Below are 23,226 nucleotides of genomic sequence, written 5' to 3' on the forward strand. Positions count from 1 at the left end.
AAAAATATGTTAGCCATTTTCTTCTGAGTTGCTGAGTCATCAGATACAATTTCCATAGGTCAAAGAAAAGCCAGTTATAATACAAGAAAGGCCAAATACAGGAAAATTTTTATTTGTTTTCCTTAGTTATAAATGACAGTAGAATGCACTTTGATACATCATACATAGATGGAGTATAATTTCTCATTCTAAACACAGGGAATTTAATTATTTGGGTGGCATGCATGAATATCCTTGGGGCAAGAAAAAAACTATTCAGGATTTGTTTCGGACCCTTTGTATATTTAAAATTGTAAAACACAAATAAGAAGAAATACATTGCTTTTAGTTATTGTTCTTCCTTTTAGTTGCATTTAATTCCTTAGTTCCCCCCCCCCAACAATACAGATAGGTATTTTAGATGCTAAGAAGATGAAATAACCATTTATGACACTTTCTTCAGTCTTAGATTTCCATAAATCCATCCCGTCTCTGGGTGTATTTGATTCCCTCCTTACACTGTTATGTAAAAAAACTCTCTCCAAATAGCTGCTTTTCCACAGGTCCTCATTTGACCTTCGGCAAATCATTTTTGCCCACCTAACTGAAGTACAAACCGACTTCCCAGATCATGCTGTTTCTTTGGCTTGCTGTCGGCAGGGGGCGCTCCATCACAAAAATCTCATTTAAAACTCCGTGTGCAGGAATCCCATAACGTTTCCTAAATCCCCCAAATTTTAAAAACAAAGGCTGAAATATGAAAAGGTTTTTAGAAGCTGCCCTTATTTGGCCTAAGATGAGCTGCAATCCTGGTCCCTGACTTCTTTCATGACAGGGTGGTCCATATCTCGCCCACCTCACCATCTCTTCCTTCCTCCTGTGAAGACTTTGGCTTCCCACATACATCCTAGAGATGGCTAAGGCACAAAGCCTGCAGAATTTGTGAATGATTTCCCTAGCATGGCTTGCATGGATAGAGCATCTTGACTTAGGAACTGAAGCACCTAGTAGAGAAAGTATTATTCTTACCCATGGTGCTTCTGCAAAAACTCTAGGAAAGGGATAGTTTTGCAGTTACATCCTGGTAGAGATTTTTAAGATCATTTCCCTAGTATATAAGAGTGTTGGTTATTATTTCCATAGCCACATTTTCCTAGATAGTTTAATTCACATAGTATTAAAATATACTAATAAACTAACATGTGTATGTGTTAAGTACTTCCTGTCTTCCATTTTTATGAGTTACTGTAATCAATTTGTACTGATCAAACATCTCTTCCCCCATCCCCGCCTTCCCTCCATCTCTCTCCCCTCCACCCCACTTTCCCCATTCCATAATAATTGGAGGTGTTTGGCATTTGGTTAGCCAGATTAGGATGCAGAAAGAACACACATTTTGCTCCTAACTCTGTCTGAGCTTTTTCCCTTCCCCACTATTTCCCTTTTCCTCCTTCTGCCCCTCCCTAATCCTGTCTTCTTCCTCTGAAGCTCTTCCTCTTTTGTTCTCATCCTTTTCCCATTCATTGATCTGTATTTATGAAGAATCACATTTAAAATGTACATTTGATGTAAATCCTCAACCTGAGGACATTTACCAATGTGAGTTTCCAATTTTCATAGAGGAACAATATTGAATCTTGTCTGAGGGTTTCCTAAGTATCTTGAGATCCATTTTGTAAGCACAGATTATGCTGAACTCACCCTTAGTAGTTGCTGTAGTCTATCTTCCACCAATCTGGTTACTTCTCCATTATCTATCTTTTTTTAACTTTTTGTTGTGAAATAAATGCCGTATCTGTAACAATGAGGTTTAACTCCAAGATTAAATCTCATCGATACATATGCAAAGCAATGATCCAAATGTGTTTCCCATGATTTTTTATTTGGTATAAGTTTTTAATTTAAAAATACTCAAATGTAATTGATTGATAAATATTAATAAATTTGAATGCAAAAATTATTCAGTTAAACAGTTGAGGTAAAAGGTGATATAAGAGCAACTTAAACTTTGACTTGAGAAATAATGGGTGAAATTTAGGTAAACCTATTCCATACTTAATTATAATAGAACGTTGAGAAAATATCTTCTTTTAATGAAATCGTTTTCAGTATCTTAAGATGTTAAACCTTTTCTCGTTCATTCAGTATGAGTAACAAAGTATGGCCTGCAGACCAAATTTCTGACTGCCTGTTTTTATAAATAAAGATTTACTGGAGCACAGCCACACCCATGCATTGTTCATAGCAACAGAGTAGTTGTAAAAGAGATTATCTGGCTCCAAGCCTAAAATATTTACCATCTAGTTCTGCAGCAAGTTTGCAATGTTATATGATGTTCTATAAGTCTTTACTTTAAAATAAAAGATGTAATCGTTAAGAATAATTTTCATTAAGAGTTAATAATAGGTAACAACTAATAAATCAGGAATCACTTTAAAGATATAATTTTCATCTTTATATTTTCCAAAATGAATTGCTTTGTGACTTTAAGGCTGCTTAAACTTTCTATGTTATTCTGTTGTTTTTGTCAGACCAGGCTAAAATACTTCTGAAATCAAGAAAATAAAATGACCAATGGATTTGCAGCTTGTAGGTCAAACAGGGATGGCCTTAATCATAAATAATGTCTTACATATTTGTTGTACTCTACCATTTGCAAATTATGTCCACATGCTCTATAGCATGTGATTCACAGAACAGCCTGTTTTCATTTCTAAGTAGGGTAAACAAAGCACAGTGTGTATGAGTGTGCGTGTGTGTGTGTGTGTGTGTGTGTGTGTGTCACACAGTAAGTAGAAAAATAGGAACTAGAACTCAGATCTGGTATTATATGATCACTCTTTCTTCTGTGAAGTATACTGCCTTTGCTTTCTCAAACCACATAAATTGCATTTGCATTGAATTAGAAAACACTGCAGGGAAACTAATGGAGTTGTACTTGATAAAACAGTATAGTTGTCAACTATTAAGAATATCTTTAACATCAATGCAAAGAAAATACAGAACTCTTGTCAAAGCTTTTACAGTTTAAATACCTCTAGATGGAGATAATACACCACATTGTTAACTTTCTTCAGAGTTCCCATCAACCTGAGAGTTTGGGAAATAAAACATTAAATTATGTTTTTTAAAAATTAACAATATTATAACTTAGTGAGGCCCTAAGCAACTTAGCAAGACCCTGTCTCTAAATAAAATATATAAAAAGTCTAGTTCTGCAGCAAGTTTGCAATGCTATATGATGTTCTATAAGTCTTTACTTTAAAGTAAAAGATGTAATCTTTAAGGATAATTTTCATTAAGGGTTAATAATAGGTAACAACTAATAAATCAGGAATCACCTTAAAGATATAATTTTCATCTTTATATTTTCCAAAATGAATTGCTTTGTGACTTTAAGGCTGCTTAAACTTTCTATGTTATTCTGTTGTTTTTGTCAGACCAGGCTAAAATACTTCAGTGGTTATGTGCCCCTGGGTTCAATCTCTGGTACAAAAAAAAAAATATATATATATATATATATATATATATATATATATATATATAAAACAATATTATAAAAGACACTTAGGTAGAATTGATAGAAAAGAATTGATGACCTTTTTGGTAGAAGGTAGCCACGTGACCCTGAATGCATAATATGTAAGAAGATAAATAATGTTTTAGATTTGAAAGAAACAAATTTCCAAAAAAAAAAAAAAGACTCAGTGACAAATTATTTAAAAGGGAAAATAATATATAATAATATTTATTTATAATATATAATATTTATGCAAACCATGGGTTTTTTGTTCTTTTTTCTTTACTTGAGTAACTTGGAGAGAATGTGTTGAGAAAGCAAAATAAAAGCTTAGAGATGTGCAGAAGTAGTTCTGGTTTCCAGAAAATACAAAATCAAACCCATTTCTATAAATTATTTCTTTAATTTTAGCACAACGAGGTAGTTGAGTTGTTTTATAACTCTCTAGATGAGAAAGTAAAATTAAGTAGACTGAACGCAGATATTCCTAAAATGCAACATTATACACACACACACACACACACACACATTTATTTATTTATTTATTTATTGCTGTGCTAGTAGTTGAAGTAGGGAAATCAGCCTAGTATATGTGGATTTAAGCAAGGCATTCTATCCCTAAGACAAGAAATAGATGTGTAGGCAAGTTGATGAGGTTACTCATGCTACCTGAAGGGTTTGAGCTCTGTTTTTTAAAGATCATTGTGAATGTGGGGGTTATTCTAGGTGAAGTCTATATATCTTAGACCCTAAGGTGTTTAGAAATTTTGTCAGTGGATTAAGATATAGAAGGTATGCTTACAAAAGGTTATCTGCAACCTAAAATAAAGGAACAGAGTATATGATGGATGGCAATAGTAATTCAAAATATTTTGACATGATTAAAATTATAACCTAATCTTTTCACCTAGAGATATCCCACATTCTTCTTTGAATGTGTATTCCTCCTTTTGATCCAAGAGATATCTCTTGGGATTGTCCTTAATCTCCTTTGAATATATATCTACTTACCTAAATAAACCTCCTTCTATATCTCTGAAAAAAAAAACATCAAAAATTTTAAAAATTATACCTAATAGAATGTGAATTAATAGAAATGTGGGTGGAGAGATGGAGAGAATAGTGTCAGAAATGCCTAATAACATTAGAGAAAAACCTAAATTTTAATAAAGTATGCAGTTTAATTGATAATAGCATATTAATAAAGGTATATTGTGACAATTTCCTATCAATGTTGCATAAAAATATTGGTGCAATTATGACAAATTTACTATAGTAATGTAAGGTATTAACAACAGGGACAACTATGTGTGGGTTATATGGGAACTATCTGTACTATCTGCAAATTTTCTGTAAATCTAAAGCTATTTCTATTGAGAAAGATATATTTAATAGGAAGTGACCAAAGGTTTTAAGTGCAAATAAGTTGGAAAATCATAATTCTTATAACAACAAGAGGGAGCTTGTACAGGTAGTTATGGGAATTTTGGAAGGATTGGGATTACTCCACAATCTAGAACTCTTTGTGGTGGTATGATAACAGGGGGCATTTCAAAAGAACATGATAGATAGACAATCTAAGTAAGCCTATATCTATATTTAAAAATGGAATAAATAATTAATAACCTTCAAAAAGAGAGATCATTAGGCCTGGATGAGTTCACTGGTAAATTCTACCACATATTTAAGGAAGAAATTACTACAATTTTCTACAATCTCTTTCAGAATAAAGAAGCAGATTATATATTTTCCAATTCATTCTATGAGGCCAGCACAACTCAAATGTCAAAATCAGACAAAAACATTATAAGAAAACCACTTGTTGGTATCTCATGAATGTAGATCCAAAATTCTCAACACAATATTAGCAAATTGAATTATATACTACAACCAAGTGGAATTTATCCTCAGGGATATGCAAGGTGGTGATTCAGAATTTTGAAATCAATTAATATATCACATTAACAGATCAAAGAATAAAAATAACATGATCATATAAATAGATTCAGAGCATTTAACAACATCCAACATTTATTCATGTAAAAACCTGAAAACAGGACTAGGGTTGTGACTCAGTGGAAGCAGCCCACCTGATAATCAGAAAGGAGAGAAAGATATCTCCACTTGCCAGATACAAATATATACTCTAAATCCATGGCCCCAAAGACCCACCTGTTCTGGCCATACCTCACTTGCCTCTAGTTACAACTCAGTTAATCCCATCAAGGGATGATTCACTGATTGGGTTAAGGCTCTCACAACCTGATCATTTTCCCTCTGAATGCTCTTGCATTGTCTCACACATGAGCTTTGGAGGACACCTCACATCCAAACCATAACAATAATGAACATCAAAAATCCTACAGTTAACCTCATACATAAATGGTGAGAAATTTGCTTTCCTGGATTAAAATAATCTACTATTAGTAACAAGGAAAGGATGCCCCTTCTCACCAGTTTTTCAACATTCTATTAAAAGTTATAGCTAATGCAATAAGACATGAAAAGTATATAGATTGGGAGTGAAGAAATAAAAATGTCTTTATTTCCTAATGACATAATTGTCTTTGTAGAAAATCCAAAAGAATTCACAAAATAGCTCATGAAATTAAATAGTTATGACAAGGTTGCAGGATATAAGGTTAAGTACAAAAGTAAATTGCTTTCCTGTATACTGGGAATGACCAAGTGAAATTTGAAATTAAAATATATTAACATTTGTACTATCACACCTAAAACCGAAATATTTGTAAAAATCTAACAAAATATGTACAATATCTATATGAGAAAGACTATAAAACTCCAATGGAAGATATCAAAGAATGAAAAAAATGGAGAGATATTCCATCTTCATGAAAAGAGACTGAATATTGTCAAGATGTCAGTGTTTCCCAAGTTGATTTATAGATTCAACACAATCCCAATCAAAATCCCACAAGTTATTTTATGGATATCAACAAATTTAGTTTATATGGAGAGGAAAAAAGACTTAATTCAATACTGAAGGAAAACAAAGCCAATGGACTAACACTGCTCAACTTCAAGACTTACTATAAAGCTATAGTAATCAAGACAGCATGACATTGCAGGGAAAAAAAAGATCAGTGGAACAGAACAGGGAACTCAGGATAGACTCATATAAATATGGTCAAATAGTGTTTTACAGAGAAATAAATATAATCTTCCAAAAATAGTGCTGGAACAACTAGATATCCATATGCAAAAAATAATGAGAGTGTAGACTTTATATCCTTCACAAAAACTCAAAATGATTATAGACCTAAATGTAAAATGCAAAACTTATAAAACTCATAAAAGATAACATAGGCAAAAACCTAGATAACCTTGGGTATAGCGGTGGCTTTTTATATACAACACCAAAGATTCACTCCATGAAAGAAATAATTTATAAACCAAGTTTCATTGGAGTTTAAAATGAAAGACAACTTAAAGAATATTAGAAAACAGGCCACAGACTGGGAGAAAATATTTTTTAAAAAATCTGACAAAGAACTGTTATACAAAATGTACAGAGATTACTTTAAATTTCACATTAGGGCAACAAACAACACAAGTAAGAAATAGAAAAAAAATCTGAATGGACACTTCACCGAAGAAGTTGTATAGATGGTAAGTAAGTAAAAGAGGTTCAACATGATATGTCATCAGTGAACTTTAAATCAACAGTGAGATACCACCATATACTTATTAGAACAGCCAAAATCCAAAACCCTGACTACACCAAATGCTGACAGGGATGTGAAGCAATAGGAATTCTTATTCACTGCTGGTGGAAATGTATAATGGTACAGCCATTTTAGAAGACAACTTGGAAGTTTCTTATAAACTAAATTGTTGCCATAATATCCACAGTTATACTCCTTGGTATTTATCAAAGAATTGAAAATGTATTTCTATACAAAAGTCTGCATATGAATGCTTATAACAGCCTTATTCATAATTGCCCAAACGTGGAAGTAGCCAAGATATCTGTCATTGGGTGAATGGGTAATTATATTGTAGTACATCCAGGTAATGAAATATTATTCATCACCAAAAAGAAATGGTCTGTCAAGCCATGAAAACCTGGAGGAAGCTTAAGTGCATTAATAAGTAAAAGAAGTCAATTTGAAAAGACTGCACACTGCATGATTCCAGCTATATGACATTCTGGAAAAGGTCAAACTTTCTGGAAAAGACAGAAAAATGTAGAACACCAAGTGTGAACCCTAATGTAAATTATTGACCTTGGGTAATAATGATGTGCAAATGTATCATGAAATCAACGATCATTGATTTTAACAAATGTACCTCATGCAGGATATTGCTAATGGAGGAGTTTTTTGGTTTTTGTGTTTTACATGGGGAAGTATTTGGGAACTCTGTATTTCTGCTCAAGTTTGTTATAAACCTAAAAGTGTTCCATAAAATGTGTATTAAAATTTTTTATGTTTTAAAAAGATGATGACAAAAGAAAACACATTGAGGCCTAAAGTTACCATGGCTATTTCATAAAGGAGTTTGAGAGACTTTTTCTGGGAATCTGCTTTTCATTTTTTCCCCCAAGAGTAAATAGGCAAATTGCTGAACAAATATTATGTTCAGTTTGTTGTCACATAATCATTTATGTATTTTTTTTATTTTCAGAAGAATAAAGTACATCATTCATGGGATACACAATTCTAATAACACTATTTCCAGGAAAGGTTGAGGAAAATGACCTTATCTTAATGTCAAGTATTTATTGTTTTCATGTTAAATATTAATGAATGCTTTAACAATGCTTTTTAAATGTTATGTTTTGGTAGTATTTGATTTAAAATTTTACTTGAAAACCACTGTTTTGATCCTTTTCAGGTATGCAGTTTTGTGTGGCCAGGTGTCTGAGTTTGAGGGCTTACAAAACAAAGTCAACTATGGATATTGCTTCAAGGTATTTATCGACATTAAAAATGCTGTAATGTAGTTATATGTTTAATTAACAGATATAAATCAGATTATTCAACAAATTAAGCTCTGGGAATATTTATGTTGTTTAAATTGTGAGCAGGAAATGAAATGGCACTCTTTAAGCTGTACTGTGACAAAAAAGAATCAAACTATTTGGGCAATTAAATATTATTATTATTCCAAATCCTGGAAATAAGTCACATAGGAAATGAGTGCTATTTTTTTTCAAAGATATAGGGTTAACCTCTTAGTTGTGAGCTAAGTTATCAACATCATAAGTAGACTGAGCGTAATTACAATCTACATATGAACTTGGCAGGAGCAGATAGGGTCCAATATAAAGTTTAACCTTGCAGCAATAGATGAACAAAATAAGTAATTCACGCACACATCACTTATTATTTGCCTTTAGTTATTATAGCCCAATAAATAACCCCTCAGGGTCATCATTTAATTATATTAATGGTTGGGGTAAGGAAGCCTCTGAGACAACACTCTAAGTCACTTTAGAGTTTACTTTTACTAGGAGTTAGTACAGCTCCATTCAGTAATATCTGAAACTTAGAAGATGACTTTTCCTTTGGATATTTCTTTCAGGAACATCTAGATATAGCAATCACACTTTTACCTGAAGAACCCTTTGTGTATTACCTCAAGGGAAGATACTGTTACACTGTAAGTTGAATGCCTATATTTATAAATCTTATTTAAATGCACTATGAGTGTATGATAGAGAGATAACTTATTCATTATGTTTACTGGGTGCCAATTGTAGGGAGACTATAAAATCAGCATAAATTTTGTATGAGTGCTTATGTTTTTATAATTGTGCATAAATGTATAATTTGTATACTATTTTAAAATTGTAATGCATATGTTATAACTTTAAAACTTGAAATTTGTTTATATATGTATAAACATGCATGATTTTTGTAGTTGTCTCACTTTGTGATCTCTTGGGTTGGCATCAACCACCCATATGCATTCACTTTGTATATAGGAACACTACTTGTGGTTCTGTGGGAAGACTTCTTTTCATCCAGCAGTGTTTATTGAACATAAATTATGTTCTGGCTAACTGACCAAAAGATGAATAGAACACTATGTTTGTTTTCAAGGAACTTAATTTAGAAGAGATATGAGACAGTGCTCAAAGAAAGCAGCTGGTCAGCCTTAGACCCAGTGTCTAAAATGGCATCATTAGTTTACAGAAGTAACTGAATGTGGAACTGTATCTTAACAGGTACATGGAAAAGTTACCATGAAAGGGAAATGCTATTTGTAAGTGTGAACATTAGGGTGGACAAAAGAGGTGATTTTCTTTTTAAGACTGAAAGAGGAATAGAGGTAAAGAAATTTGCTTTTATTGCCCACCCGCTGAAGATTAAATGTATATTTTATAGTTTATTTTTGTTGCCTTAATCCTTAAATAGTCCTGTAAAGCAATTATTCTTCCAGTTCTAAACAGTTCAGAATTTGAGTCTTTGTGATGTTAAAAACTTCCCCACAGTCCTAATTTATTAGTCTATGAAAAAGCCAACATTGAAATTAAAATTTGCTTAATTCCCAAAATCACATTCTTTATATTATGTAACATAGGAAGGAAACTTACATTTTAATAAAGAAAAAGGAAAAAAAGTAAATAACCCATTTTTCCCATTTTAGCCTAGTTGTGAGACTGCAGAGTCAAATAGAATGATTTTTAGCACTCATGTTTTTATAAATCAATATAATGTTTTAAAACACAGGATGATGTCTCCATTCCCTGTAGTACTGCACTATTAAATATACCATTCTTTTGCTAGGCTGTACTGGCTTTTAACAACTCACATTTTTATTTACTATTTACTTTCAGTTGATCCTAAGTTATCTGAACTCTCCTTGAGTAGAAAACCTACATTTTACACTTCTTGATATCCTTTTCATCATCAAGCTCAGTTCTTCACACTTAAGCTTCTGTACAAGTATTTGTTTTTGAATAATTGATTGATTCACTTTGTATATAGGAACACTACTTGTGGTTCTGTGGGAAGACTTCTTTTCATCTAGCAGTGTTAATTAAAAGTAGAGAAAAATACTGAAAACCAAGAATATTTAAAAGCAATAGTAATAAGGCTAATATTTGCATGGTTCTTATAAGCATTTTATACATTTAAAAATAATTTATTTATTTTAGCTTATTTATTTCTTCCAACACCCTGTAAGGTAATTGATTTGCCCAGGGCCATTTAGCTAATAAGTGATACAGAATAGGATTTGAACAGAGGCAGTTTGTTCCCAAAGTCTTTGCTTTTTAGTAGTATGTTCTCCTACAAATTGTAAGTACAGGTGATAAATATGAGTTGCGCAAGAAATAAGTTGGAATTCATTCCAGCAGGGGAAATAGAAGTGTGAATAAATGTATAAAGATCATTTCTAGCATATATAGACTAGAGAACTTAAAACTTTCTGGCCACAAAATATCTTAAAGTATGTATATGTGCCGTGTGTGTGTGTGTGTGTATGTGTGTGTGTGTGTGTATGTGTGTGTGTGTGTGTGTGTTTCTAATCAGATCAGTAAAAGAAAAAGAAAGAAAGAGAGAAAGGTAAGGGGAAAGGGAAAGGAAGATCCAGAGGCCAAGAACACCAGCTCTGAGGACAGGTAAAGCAGCCATGAAACCACCTGATACCCAAAAGTATTTTTTAAGCCTGGTGAGCAGATCTTTGTTGGGGATTGAGGGACTGTGGGCCTAAACAGAGCAGAAAGTATATGAAGAGTACCACAGTTTATCTAAGACTCAAAAAATGCTTTTCCTAGGGAAAATAAAAAGGTGAACATGAATAAAATTCAGCAGAAGCAGAAGCTTATAGCAATGACTATTCATTCTCAGTCTTGACAATGGGGAAGAGGGAAGGGAAGGAAGGAAACTCCTGAGACTTACAAGCCATTGACCCAACCTCACATGAGTCTGGGGCTTGAATGTACAAAATTTGTTTAGGCTTAAAAACCCAAGAAAGAATCTTTAATTCAAAACAAGCCCTGATCCATATGCCAATGACAGAAGCAAATTCTGTTCCTTCCTGAAAATTGTACTTTCACAGAGACTTTGTAAAACTTTCACACAAAGTGTCCCAACAATGATGAGCTCACAGTCAAAAATTATAGACTATAAAAGGAAATAAGCCAAGAGGAATAACAATCAATGGAAACAAAACAAAACAAAAACCAAACAAACAAACCAGAACAGTAGTAGATCTAAAAGGACTTTAGATTTTGGAAACATAGAATACAGGATATTAATCAGCAATATACAGTGTATTCTTTTTAAATACAGTGTATTATTTTTAAATAAGAAGAATTAAAGGGAAAATGGATGCGCAGCTTTAGTAAAATTCAAAGCTATTTTCTGAGTATAAGCTGGGTTAGTTTATGGCTTTGCAATAAGACAAGCTAGAACTCACTAAAGAACTTGATAAATCTTTTCTCTTACTCTAGGATAGGAAGTTTGTATAACATTACCTCTTCTAATTATAGCATTTCATCCAACACTGGATGTTTAATTTTATCCATAAAATTAAATGAAAAATGAGTAAATTAAAAGTATTTCCTAATGCACTAAAAATGCATATGTTTGTTTTCTAGATCAAATTTCAATTTAATCACTTTATAAATAAATGTTATGGAGTGGCAGGTAAACACATTAGAAGATAATTATTATTATTATTAGTTCTTGGAAAACAGAGAACCTCTATATACTCACTTAAAGGACTCAAATTAAAAATTCAGGCAATAGCAAGTGTTGGCAAGGATATAGAGCAACTAGAACTCTCACATATTGTGGTGGGAATATATGAATATTAAATAAATTCATTCATGAATGGTAGAGCAATTTTTAGGTATTTAATAAGACAAATGAAAATATATATTCATAAAAGACTAATACATGAATGTTCACAGCAGCTTTAGCAGCATAACAACATGGATGAATCTTCAAAGAATTATGCCAAAAAGACTCATTAAAGAGTATATAATGTATATTCCATTGGTGTGAAATTCTTGAAAAGACAAACTGTAAGTCATAGATCAGTAGTTGCCTTGCGGCAGGAACTGGATAAGGAGATTGACTGCAAAGGGGCATGAGAGAACTTTTGGGGATGATGGAAGTGTCCTATATATTGATTGTTTTGGTGATTTAGGATTATATACATTTAGCAGAACTCATTGAGTGATAGACCTATAATAGATGAAATTTTAGTTTATTTAGATTATACTGTAATAAAGCTGATTTCATTTTTCATTTTTTTTAATTTATAATTCTTGTTGTTTGTATTTTGTTTTTGTTTTGTTTGGGTACTGAGAATTGAACTCAAGGGTGCTTTACCACTGAGTTACATTCCCAGTAATTTTTGTTTTATATTTTGATTCAAGGTCTCGTTAAATTGCCAAGATTGTCCTCAAATTTGCAATCTTTCTTCCTCAGCATCCCAAGTCACAGAGGAGGCTGTGAGCCACCACTTTTAAAGCTAATTTTAGAAACACATGTGATCATAAATTATAGAAATTAAACCATGCAAAAATATATCAAATAGCAATCAAAATAAAACTGCTAAACAGGCATGTTTACACCATATAAATTTTAAGGCAAAATTATATCTAGAGATAAAAAGAATAACTATACAATAATAAAAAGTTCAATTCACCAAGAATTTCTAAACTAGTATGTTCATAATAACAGCCTCAAAATTATAAAATGAAAGCTGACCAAATTATAAAGATAAACATACAAACCTACCATCTATTGATAGACTTCATCTACCTCTTTTGTTAATAGAACAAGAACACACTCATAAACATTAGAATTTATGCATATTAAACCTCACATTTTAAAAGTTATTTAATGGACTGGATTTCTGTTACTCTAATTAACTTGGATGAAATTTTAAAACCATAATATTAAGTGAGAAAAACCACATCATAAAAGGAAATAAACAGTATAATATCATTTTTTACAAACTTCAAATCAAGTGAAATAAGCATATCAATAAGTAAAATTATATTGAAATGCAAATAATTTTTAAGTAGAGGGTAATTATTACCTAGAAATCTAGAAGATGGGAATAAGAAAGAAGTTGTTCAATGGAGTTTAGGAATTATCAGCTACATCAATACCCTTCAAGTATTCATTTCTGAACGAGCTTAATCTTTAATTGCAAACATCTAATATCCATATTTGAAAAAATGAAAAACTTTTAAGAGAAAGCAAAAACTATATGGAGTATGAAATTTGTTTGTTTGGTTATTGGTTTAAATAAGTATACCGGACCCTCCCTCTGCACCATTTCTGAGTTGAGGTTCCTTATTCTATTTCCATTCTGAGATGCTGCTTCTGATTTAGGAGGCAGGTGGGCAGCTAAGAGTAGGCAGAAAAAAAGTAAGGCTGAGCTTCATAGCTAGTAAGTGCTAGGCAAAGAAGTACTCTGCACTTATATCAAATCAGATGAACAAAGAGGATTGGATATTATTCTCCAATCTATATGAGTATTCCAATCTGGTTTCAAAACCAGTGCTTCTGGCGCTCATGGCTTGTTAGGATTATGAAAAGAGGCTTGGGATGTTGCTCTGGGGTAGAGCACTTGCCTATTATGCATCAGGCCCTGGGTTTAATCCCCAGTGCCTGACCAAAAATAATTATTGGAAAGGGAAGCAAAATTAATATTAATATCAGAAGTGTGATATCTCTCATGTGTTATTTATGGGTATTTTTATTTATAAGTACATACATATACATACATACATATAACTGGGGAGAGATTAACCATTCAAAAGGTGAACAACTTTTGAGAGTAATGTTCTGTACTTGCAGATATCAAAACTCAGCTGGATTGAGAAAAAGATGGCTGCTACTCTTTTTGGAAAAATACCATCTTCAAATGTACAAGAAGCTTTGCACAACTTCCTTAAGGTATATTTTATCTATCTGTTATTTTGGTATCAAATTGGCTGCCATCTGTACCAGTCCCTGTGATCGTTGTTGTCAAGGAAGTCTTCCTCTTTTCCACGTGTAGATCTCCAAATGAAGCTTCAGTTTGAATCCTAGACTTGGAATGTTCTATTTTTAAGCCTTTCATGGTACAAGTTACATTTCTACTCAAACTTCTAAAGCAGCTGCATATACCCTAGATCCTGGTAATGACAAGCTGCTTTATAAAAATAATTTAGCAGCTTAAATGAAGGTTTAAGTATAGCAGCCTTTACTACCAAATCCAGAAGCAGCTCCCCAAATCATGTGAGCATGTGCAGAAGCAGTCATACCTGATTATCAGACTTGTTCCCAGTACTCCCGGTGAGCCTAATATAGAACCAGTTTCATCTTTTCAAAGCACTAAAAGATACCAAAAGGAAGTTATTTTTAATAACCACCTTCTAAGCTGCAGACACACTTCTAGGGAGGATTCTCGGGGCATCAGATTCAACCAGTATTTTTATTCCAGTATTACAATACATTATTGCTATGCTAATACAAATTTAAATAGTATGTAAATATGAACATATGTTAATAAATGTGTAATATATCCACCCATATAATCAACTTTCTATAGGGCTAATCCTTTGCCTTTCTTTGGAGCAAATTATAAAATCTTATAGTTACAGGTTGAGCATCCCTAATTTAAAACTCAAGAGTTCCAAAATGATGCAAAATCCAAAATTTTTGAGCACCATCATATCATTTCTCAAAAAGTTTCAGATTTTGGAGCATTAGGGATTTGGAGTTTCTGGATTATGGATACTCTACTAGAAGGTAAAGTCTATACACGTTTTTCAAAATTTAATAAAGAAATCAAAGCTAAAACACTCCTGGTCCCATGCACTTTAAATATGGGATACTCAGCCTGTACTAAATGTTGTTTCTTTCTCCACCAACCTAATTCAGGATTTATAAAAATATAAGTAAAACCAGGCTCTCAATTGTATTGTCCAGTGCCAGTATTTGCATTGTATTTTAGAGATATATTTTGTAAAATAGAAAGGGAATTTAGACATCAGGAGTCTGAGGTGGCAAATAGGCTTTCTTTCTTTTGCCATCTCTGACCAATGGCCAGTGGCTACCTGGAGGGCTTTGTGAAAAATTAAGTGTTCTGAGATCAAACACAAGCCCAACAAAGAGAGTGTAGTAAATAAAAGCACACTGACTACTCTTTTATTTTTTATTTAAGTGATCTTTTTGTTTTAGGAAAAGGGAATCAAGGAACAACTAATTTGTCCAGTTTCACACAGTGACGATTGAAGACTCGATTTAATATATGAATGAAGTCAAAGAGTACAACATCTTCATTTCTTTCATATTTTTATATCACTGAGAATTAGTTCTTTCATTTTAAATTCTATAAGAATATGTATCATGGTAGATTTAAGATAGATGATTTATACAAAAGATACCAAGTTAATTAGAAAAAATGTATTTGAAATTAAAACTCATTTCCTCATAATATCACAGTTATGTTTGGAAATTAGATTTTCATAACACTGTAAAAAAGTTCTTAGAAGATGCTAATATGCCTGAAATAATACACAGATAAAATCAAACATGGTTATCAGCACAATAGCATAGAGATTAGTAGTACAGATTCTGGAACTAGAGTACCTGGTTCAATCAGCTCTACCACTTATGGGCTGATTAACATTTGGCAAATTATTAAACCTCTGTCTCTTTCAATTTAATCAACAGCATGGAGATAATAGTACCTACCTGATAGTGGTGTTGTGAGGATTAAATACATTCATAAGAGTAAATTGCTTAGAGTGTGTCTAGCACCTAGTATGTGCTTAATTTACTAAAAAAAAAAAAACTCTCAGAATTTTAACCTTATTAAAAATTTTAAACATCTGGGAAAACTATCTTGGGAACCCTACCATTTGATCATTATTTAGATTCTATATAAAAATGTGTTCTATAGTGTTTGTCAAAAAGAAGGGAGAAAGCACAAGGAATGCTTCTCTCCATATTTACTTCAACAGCTGAGGGTACTGAAGAACAAGTGCTGAGGGGTAAGGCTATGAAGGAAAGAAGGAACTCATCCTGGGAGTGGTTGGGAGGACAAAGAAATAGCACAGGCCTTGGATTCTACACCTAAGGAGAGTCCCACAGGAGTCCCTGGTTCCCACAGAAGCCCATGTTGGAATTCCTGTTCCCAATCCATTCCTCCACAGAAAGTTCACAGGTTCCAGGAATGGGTCTCCAGAGCCACCCAATAGGGTGCAGTAGAGGTCAAGAACACTGACTTAGAGTCAGACAAATGAAGCTAGGACTCAAGCATTTTCCTGTCTGTATGATCTGAAACACATTTTTTAAATTTCTCCTACTCTCAAATTCTTCATCTGTTAAGTGGGCATGGTAATACCTACTTTTTATGGTTTGTGTAAGGACATAAAATAATACATCTAATGATCTTGGCCCAGGGTCTAGCATGTTAAAGGTTCTAACCAAATAGAAATATCAGCTACAGTTATTTTACTCTCATAATGGGAAATCTGATCCTCCTCAGCTTCCAAGAATCTTAGACTGATCATCATCTGTGAATCCGTTATGGGAATTCTTTTAAGCTGTAGAATGTTTCCCACCTCATCCAAAATTCTGGCTGATTCTCTGGGGCAGTGATTCATACCCTGGGCAATGCATTAAAATCACCTGAGAGCTTTGAAATACGTATCCAATGCCATTACTCAGACTATTAGTTTCAGAATCACTGGCTATGTCAAGATATGGTTTATAGACAATAAATCACATTCATTTTAAGTATACAGTTCAGAGAAGTTTGACAAATTTTTATCCCCATATAGCCATCACCATTTTAAAAAATAGTATTTCCATCACCCCAGTGAGTTATCTTTTACACTTTGCTGTCAGTATTCTTATTCCCCACCAAGGTAACCACTAATCTGCTCATACAACTTGTACTTTTGTGTATATCTGGCTTCTTTCACTCAACGTATTTTTAGATTCATTCATTTTATTGAGTTTATCAGTAAATCTTTTCATTGCAGAGTAATATTCCATTATGTAGATATACCACAACCTTTTATTGGTCAATATTTGCCTTGTTTCCAGTTTGGGCCTATTATGAATATTCTGTAAATTTTCATTTATAAGCTTATGTATAGACATGTTTTTTTTTTTCTGGGGTATGTACCTGGGGGTAGAATTGGTGGATCATATGGTTTTACAACTTGACCAGTTTTTTTAAAGCTTTCAAGGTGATGTCAGTAGTAACCTATAGGAGGGTTGGGAATTACTAAACTATAGGGTGAATACATATAGGGAGATGTGGCAATATTGGTGAACAGTATGTGAAACATGATTTCACATACTTTTTGCAATCATATAATCCATGAGTCTTTATTAGTTGTTTTACCAGCTGTAGAGCTTTCTTCTATGTCCTGATATGGTATAAGGCAACTTCCTGAAATTATGAGATGTTTTAAAGCAAAATTTATTTACTCAACAGTGTTTATTAAGCACATAGTGCTTAACACATTAGACAAACACACTAATGTCAAACACAGTTAGATGCAAGAAATACAGAAATGACCAACACAGTTCCTGCCCTCAAGGAACTTGGACAGCCAGGTAAACATGTACAGCAGTCTTTGCCAAGTGTTGTAATAAAGAGTGTTATCAGAGCCTCTTTAGAAACTGCTCCTTAATTAGAACATAATACTAAATGTTGTTTCCCTTCTTGTAATTCATCTAAGGGCTTTAGTAAATGGTTAGAATCTGTTCCAGCTTAGGAATTCAGTGTTGCCAATAGTCTGTATTCCTTTGGGTTTCATTTGTTTTTAGCTATGAGAACAAAAAGAAGTATTTCAATTTCTAATCACTTTGGCTAATTAAACACAGGTGTTAAAGTAAAGTATGCAGAATTAAAACGCCAGCATTGAAGAAATAAACTGCCTACGTGCATACTATTAGGACTAGTGTTTCAATCCCAGATGGGATTGGACAGAGCTGACACAACTACTGAACATAGAAGCAGGTACAGTTGGACAAAGTTCATTCTATCCTTGTTAGGATGGCTCAAGAAATGTATTTACTAAACTAGAAATGTTGAAGTGAAAATAATTAGACAAGAGAAGAAGCAGGAGAACCAGAATCCATCAGCATCACAGATGGCTCTACATTCAAAGTTCAGGCTAGAACTGAATTGACAGCTTCCTTTAATCTGTTGGTCTCCCTTCTACACAGGTCCACACATTGGTCAACTACTTGATCTTTAAAAATTGTACCCAGGCTGAGTTCCCAGCCCGGGAGATACGGTCCTCCTCCTCCTTTTGGAATAAAGTGTCTTAATGGTGTCTTTTACAAGGAATATGCTCTGTTAAGATATTGCAGCACCCTTCAGCACCCTAACTTGGTCACACACACACACACACACACACACACACACACACACACCTTCTTCAACTCAGCAATTCAACTTCTAGAAGTCTCTTCTATAGACATAATCACACATGTACATAAGCACATGGGTACAAGTATGCTCACTGATTGTTATTGGGGATAATAGAGAATAAATCTAAATGTCTACTGGGGAATCCTTCATTTAATTAAGGCATATCCACAGTATGAACAATGGAGTAGGTCTGTATATACTAACATTAAAATGTGTCTGATTCTTGTAGGTAAAATAAAGTTTTGAACTCATGTGCAGAAAATGATCCCATTTTAAGTTTTCTTTCAAAAACCGTTTTTTTTCCCTCTACTTAACAGAAGGTCTGGTAGGATGCATGTCCTATTTATGTAGGTAGTCTACTATTAGGACTAGTGTGTCAAGAATCTGTTTTTCCTTCAAAAGGACTTGCTGTGATGGACTTCAAGTATTATCCAACTCATATAGACTGTGTTGAAATCATAAAAGTTAAATATTAATCTCATGGAAGATGCTTGCCATTGTTACCAATCATGCTCTTCTCTCATTACCTCAAGTGTGTGAAATGTATAGGACCTGCCTTGCAGTGAATATATCACCAGTTGCTTTTGTTGTTGAAAGGAAAAAAGAAAGCATAGACAAAAAAGAGTGAAGGTAATGATTATGTTAAGGAATTTAAAAACTTAAAGTGTCTCAATGCTTTGTCAGCTTTATGACCATACTAATCAATTTCATTTTAATGGTTAAATGCAAAAGCCATGTTTATGCCCAAAAGACACTTAAATTGATAAGATGATTCAAATGTGAACAACCAGCCTAAGTTCTTAGAGCAGTTATGTTAATAATCTTACTTATTGAAATATATCCTCATCACTTGTGGCTGTTGTTGTAATACTGTCCTGTTATCCTCTTATCTGTTTTCTCTTAAATTAGGCTGAAGATCTACACCCTGGTTACTCTGTGCCCAATTATATGTATTTGGCTAAGGTAATGAAGAACACTATTTAAAGATCACTTTGAATCCATTACATAAAAATGCAATTACCTTTAAAATGACTTTTTTCATTTCCAGTGTTATATAGATCTTCATGAAAATCAGAATGCTTGGAAGGTCTGTCATTTGGCATTATTACTTCCTGTTGTTACCAAAGAGGTAAGTCTAGTGACAATGAGTGATGGTGTCTTATCAGTACTATTCAAGCTTAAAATAAGAACAACTGACTTAGTATATTTAGAATTTTCTTTATTTATTAAATTTGAAAAAATAAAAAATAAAAATAAATTTGACATTTTTAGCCTTATTGAGGTATAATTGGCATATACAAGTATTTGTATGTAAGGTGTACAACTTGATGTTTTGATATATGTGTACACTATGAAGTTCTTGCCACATTGAAGCTGATATTTCCATCGCCATACAGTTACCTTTTTTATTATTGTTTAAAATACTTACGATGTGCTCTCTTAGCAAATTTCAAGCATACCCTACAATATTATTAACTACAGTCACAGGCTGTGCCTTAGATCTCCAGAACTTATTCACTTTCCAACTGAAAGTTTGTACCTTTTGACCATCCCAGAGGAAATAGGGAGATGCTGACAATCACTCTTACATTTTCTGCTTCTGTGATGGCATTTTCTTTAACACTAAGACATTTTGACCTGGATTTTACATGTACTGTGAAGTTTTAAAATTTGCAATGGTTCTGAAAATTAACTATCACTAGAAGACCACTTGAATCTTTTAAGGGACATGAAAGTCATGGGCTAGCAGATAAAACATCCTGATGCTTGCTAGTTGTAAAACTACAGAGAATGGATCAAGCCCAACTGGGAAGGAGGGCAGACAGCACATGAGCTAGCGATCAAACTGTGTAGGCAGCAAACAAACTTAGATTATTCAAGGCCATCAAAAGGATTAAAGGTGTGTATTAACATTTTCTTTGTTTTTTTGACACCTTCCACTAATGGAAAAGTAACTACAGCATTGCCTCTTGACTTTTTATCCTAAAATTCAGACTTCTAGGTATGCTATGTGGTTTAGGCATGCTTCAGGATTCACAGTTCAGTCTCTGCTTCTCTGAGTCATTGCCTGGTGTTGTGGGAACAGATGGAAATAGGTAAAGGTATTCTTGTTCCCTTCTCATACCACCAAACATCATCATCCTCTGATTCATAAAAAAAAAAAAAAGATATCTGGAAAAACTTTGCTCTTCTGTGTTGAAGGAGTGCAGGTTCCACTGTTGGTCATGATCTGGAATGTAAACAAGTAAGACTCCTGTTGCCCTCTAGGAGCTTGTGGCCTGAGAGAACATATGGTGTACATCCAAGTGACTGAGATTTAAAGTAGAAGGCATGAAGTGCTAAGAGAGGTACAAATAATTGGTTATGGAAAGTTTGAAAATGGGAAAATTATTTCTCCTAGAAGAGGTTAGGTGACATTAGAGGTGGTTTTTAAAAGGTTTGTGTAATGAGGAAGTGTTAGTAAAGCATGTTGCATGTCATGAAAGAGGCACAGAAGTGAGAAAGCTAAGATTTGTTTGCCTGGGGTGGAAGGAGTGCTCAGGGCATTTGTAGGAAATGAGGCTGAAAATGGGAAGTGACACAAGATCTGCCAAGGAACCTTAGGGTTGGGGGATGTCTATGTCTCTAAAGAGGATCACTGAGTCCCTTCCACAGACACATGAGCAAGGTCCTGGGCTGCAGATATATATTTTCTGGATATTAGGAATTCCCAACAGGGTTGATTGCCCTTCTAACTCAAATCCCTTATTAGGTTCTGTAAGTCAATAGGGGGTACAAAATGGTACAATCTCAGTAGCAGTTTTCCAGAAGACAAAGTTTTAGGTAATTTTTTTCAGCAGAAATCAGATTTTTGTCCCTCTAGTTGCTTGCTGTGTGTTGGTGATGGGAACCCTACTGTCTTTCACATTTTTCCTGAATGATGTCAGTTACATACAATCATTCATTCATATTATAATGTAATATTAGAATACAGTATGATAATGCTATATAATCCCTGGTTTGACTTACAGATTTTATGCATGAAATTTAGAGCTCTCACAAGAGGCTAAATATTGACATTGCTCAGAGTTTGGTCCTTGATCTGTAAGTCTCTTGTCTTCTCTCCTATTTCTTCCTCTCCCCATCCCCAAGCCTGTCCTCCTTGGCTTCAAATGCCATACTTATGCCAGGGGTCCTCAAATTTCTATCTCTAGACCTCTCTTCTGAGCTCTAGCACAACTTCCTACTTGACATCTCCACTCAGATGGCCTCAGACCTCTCACACTCAACTCACCATCAGGCCTTCGCATCTTCTGTTCCTCCACCTTCCTCCTTAGTAAGTAGTACCTCCATCCACCCAACAGGGAAACCTGAAAATCATTCTTAATGCCTCCTTCTCCTACTCCCGCCCCAAGCGCAGACATACCCCCGGGCACCAAGTTCTCAGAATCCCTCTTTTAAACCACCCCACTTTTCACTCTCTCCACTGCTGCTGCTCAGAGTGCCACCTGCCTTCACCTGGCCTTCAAGGCATGAGAGCCTCCTAGCTGTCCTCTCACAGCTTCCTTGCCTCATGCCTTTTTGAGAGAGTGAAGTTCCGCATTTTTAGCATGTCCTTCAAGACTCTGATTTAACCCCTACCAGTCTCATGTCTCCCCTCCCCTTTGCCCCATGTTCATCCCTGCCTTTCACCCTTAGAGCTTGCCCTTCACTCTTCCTGAAACACTCACTTCCCACACAGCCCCTCACCCCTTTCACTCGCTTTACTCCTACTCATCCTTCAAGTCTCACCATAAATACCATGGCTTCAGGAAAGACATCCATGATACCCCCTGGCAAGAAAGGCCCTCATGATTTCCTTCATATCATTTAGTGCCATTGTGATTATACGTTATTTGTTATTTGTGTGATTGTTCCATTAAAATAGCAAATAAGTCTGCTTCATTCACCACTTTATCCCTAGTGTTAGTATGTTGCCTAGCATATTACCATTCAGTAAGCACCATTCAGTAAGTATTGGTAGAAAGAATCAAGACACTAATTCTACACAAATAAAAATAATAGTGTGAACACTAATAATAAGTAGGACTGTTAGTAAATATAACTAAGAAATTTGGATGCTGTATGAGTATTTCTTTAGTAAGCAAGATAGCATGAGCAGATATTTCTCACATTACCTTCTTCTTTTTCTTCCAGTGATGTCTCCACTTATAATCTTAGTAATTTTTTAAAAATTTCTTTTCCAAAGAGATCAAAATGAAGTGAATTACATATCATTCTACCTGTCTCTAAAAAGATTGTTCATGTTGAAATATAGCTCATTAATGATTTTGCTAATCATCAAAATGATTTATCAGTGCCACAAATTA

At 33.8% G+C, this 23,226-nt stretch overlaps 1 protein-coding gene across 4 annotated transcripts in view; it reads left to right on the forward strand.

The window, feature by feature from the left end:
* Rmdn2 (regulator of microtubule dynamics 2) overlaps positions 1-23,226 on the forward strand; it is a 96,879-nt gene that overhangs the window by 67,628 nt on the left and 6,025 nt on the right. For all 4 annotated transcript variants that reach the window (XM_026405855.2, XM_026405854.2, XM_077791827.1 and 1 more), the window contains 5 exons: positions 8,357-8,432; positions 9,047-9,124; positions 14,293-14,391; positions 19,787-19,840; positions 19,926-20,006. In XM_026405855.2, the coding sequence (XP_026261640.1) occupies positions 8,357-8,432; positions 9,047-9,124; positions 14,293-14,391; positions 19,787-19,840; positions 19,926-20,006 (388 nt within the window). The remainder of the gene's footprint in view (positions 1-8,356; positions 8,433-9,046; positions 9,125-14,292; positions 14,392-19,786; positions 19,841-19,925; positions 20,007-23,226) is intronic.

This window comes from Urocitellus parryii, chromosome 12, assembly GCF_045843805.1.
Source record: "Urocitellus parryii isolate mUroPar1 chromosome 12, mUroPar1.hap1, whole genome shotgun sequence".
Classification (NCBI taxonomy): Eukaryota; Metazoa; Chordata; class Mammalia; order Rodentia; family Sciuridae; genus Urocitellus; species Urocitellus parryii.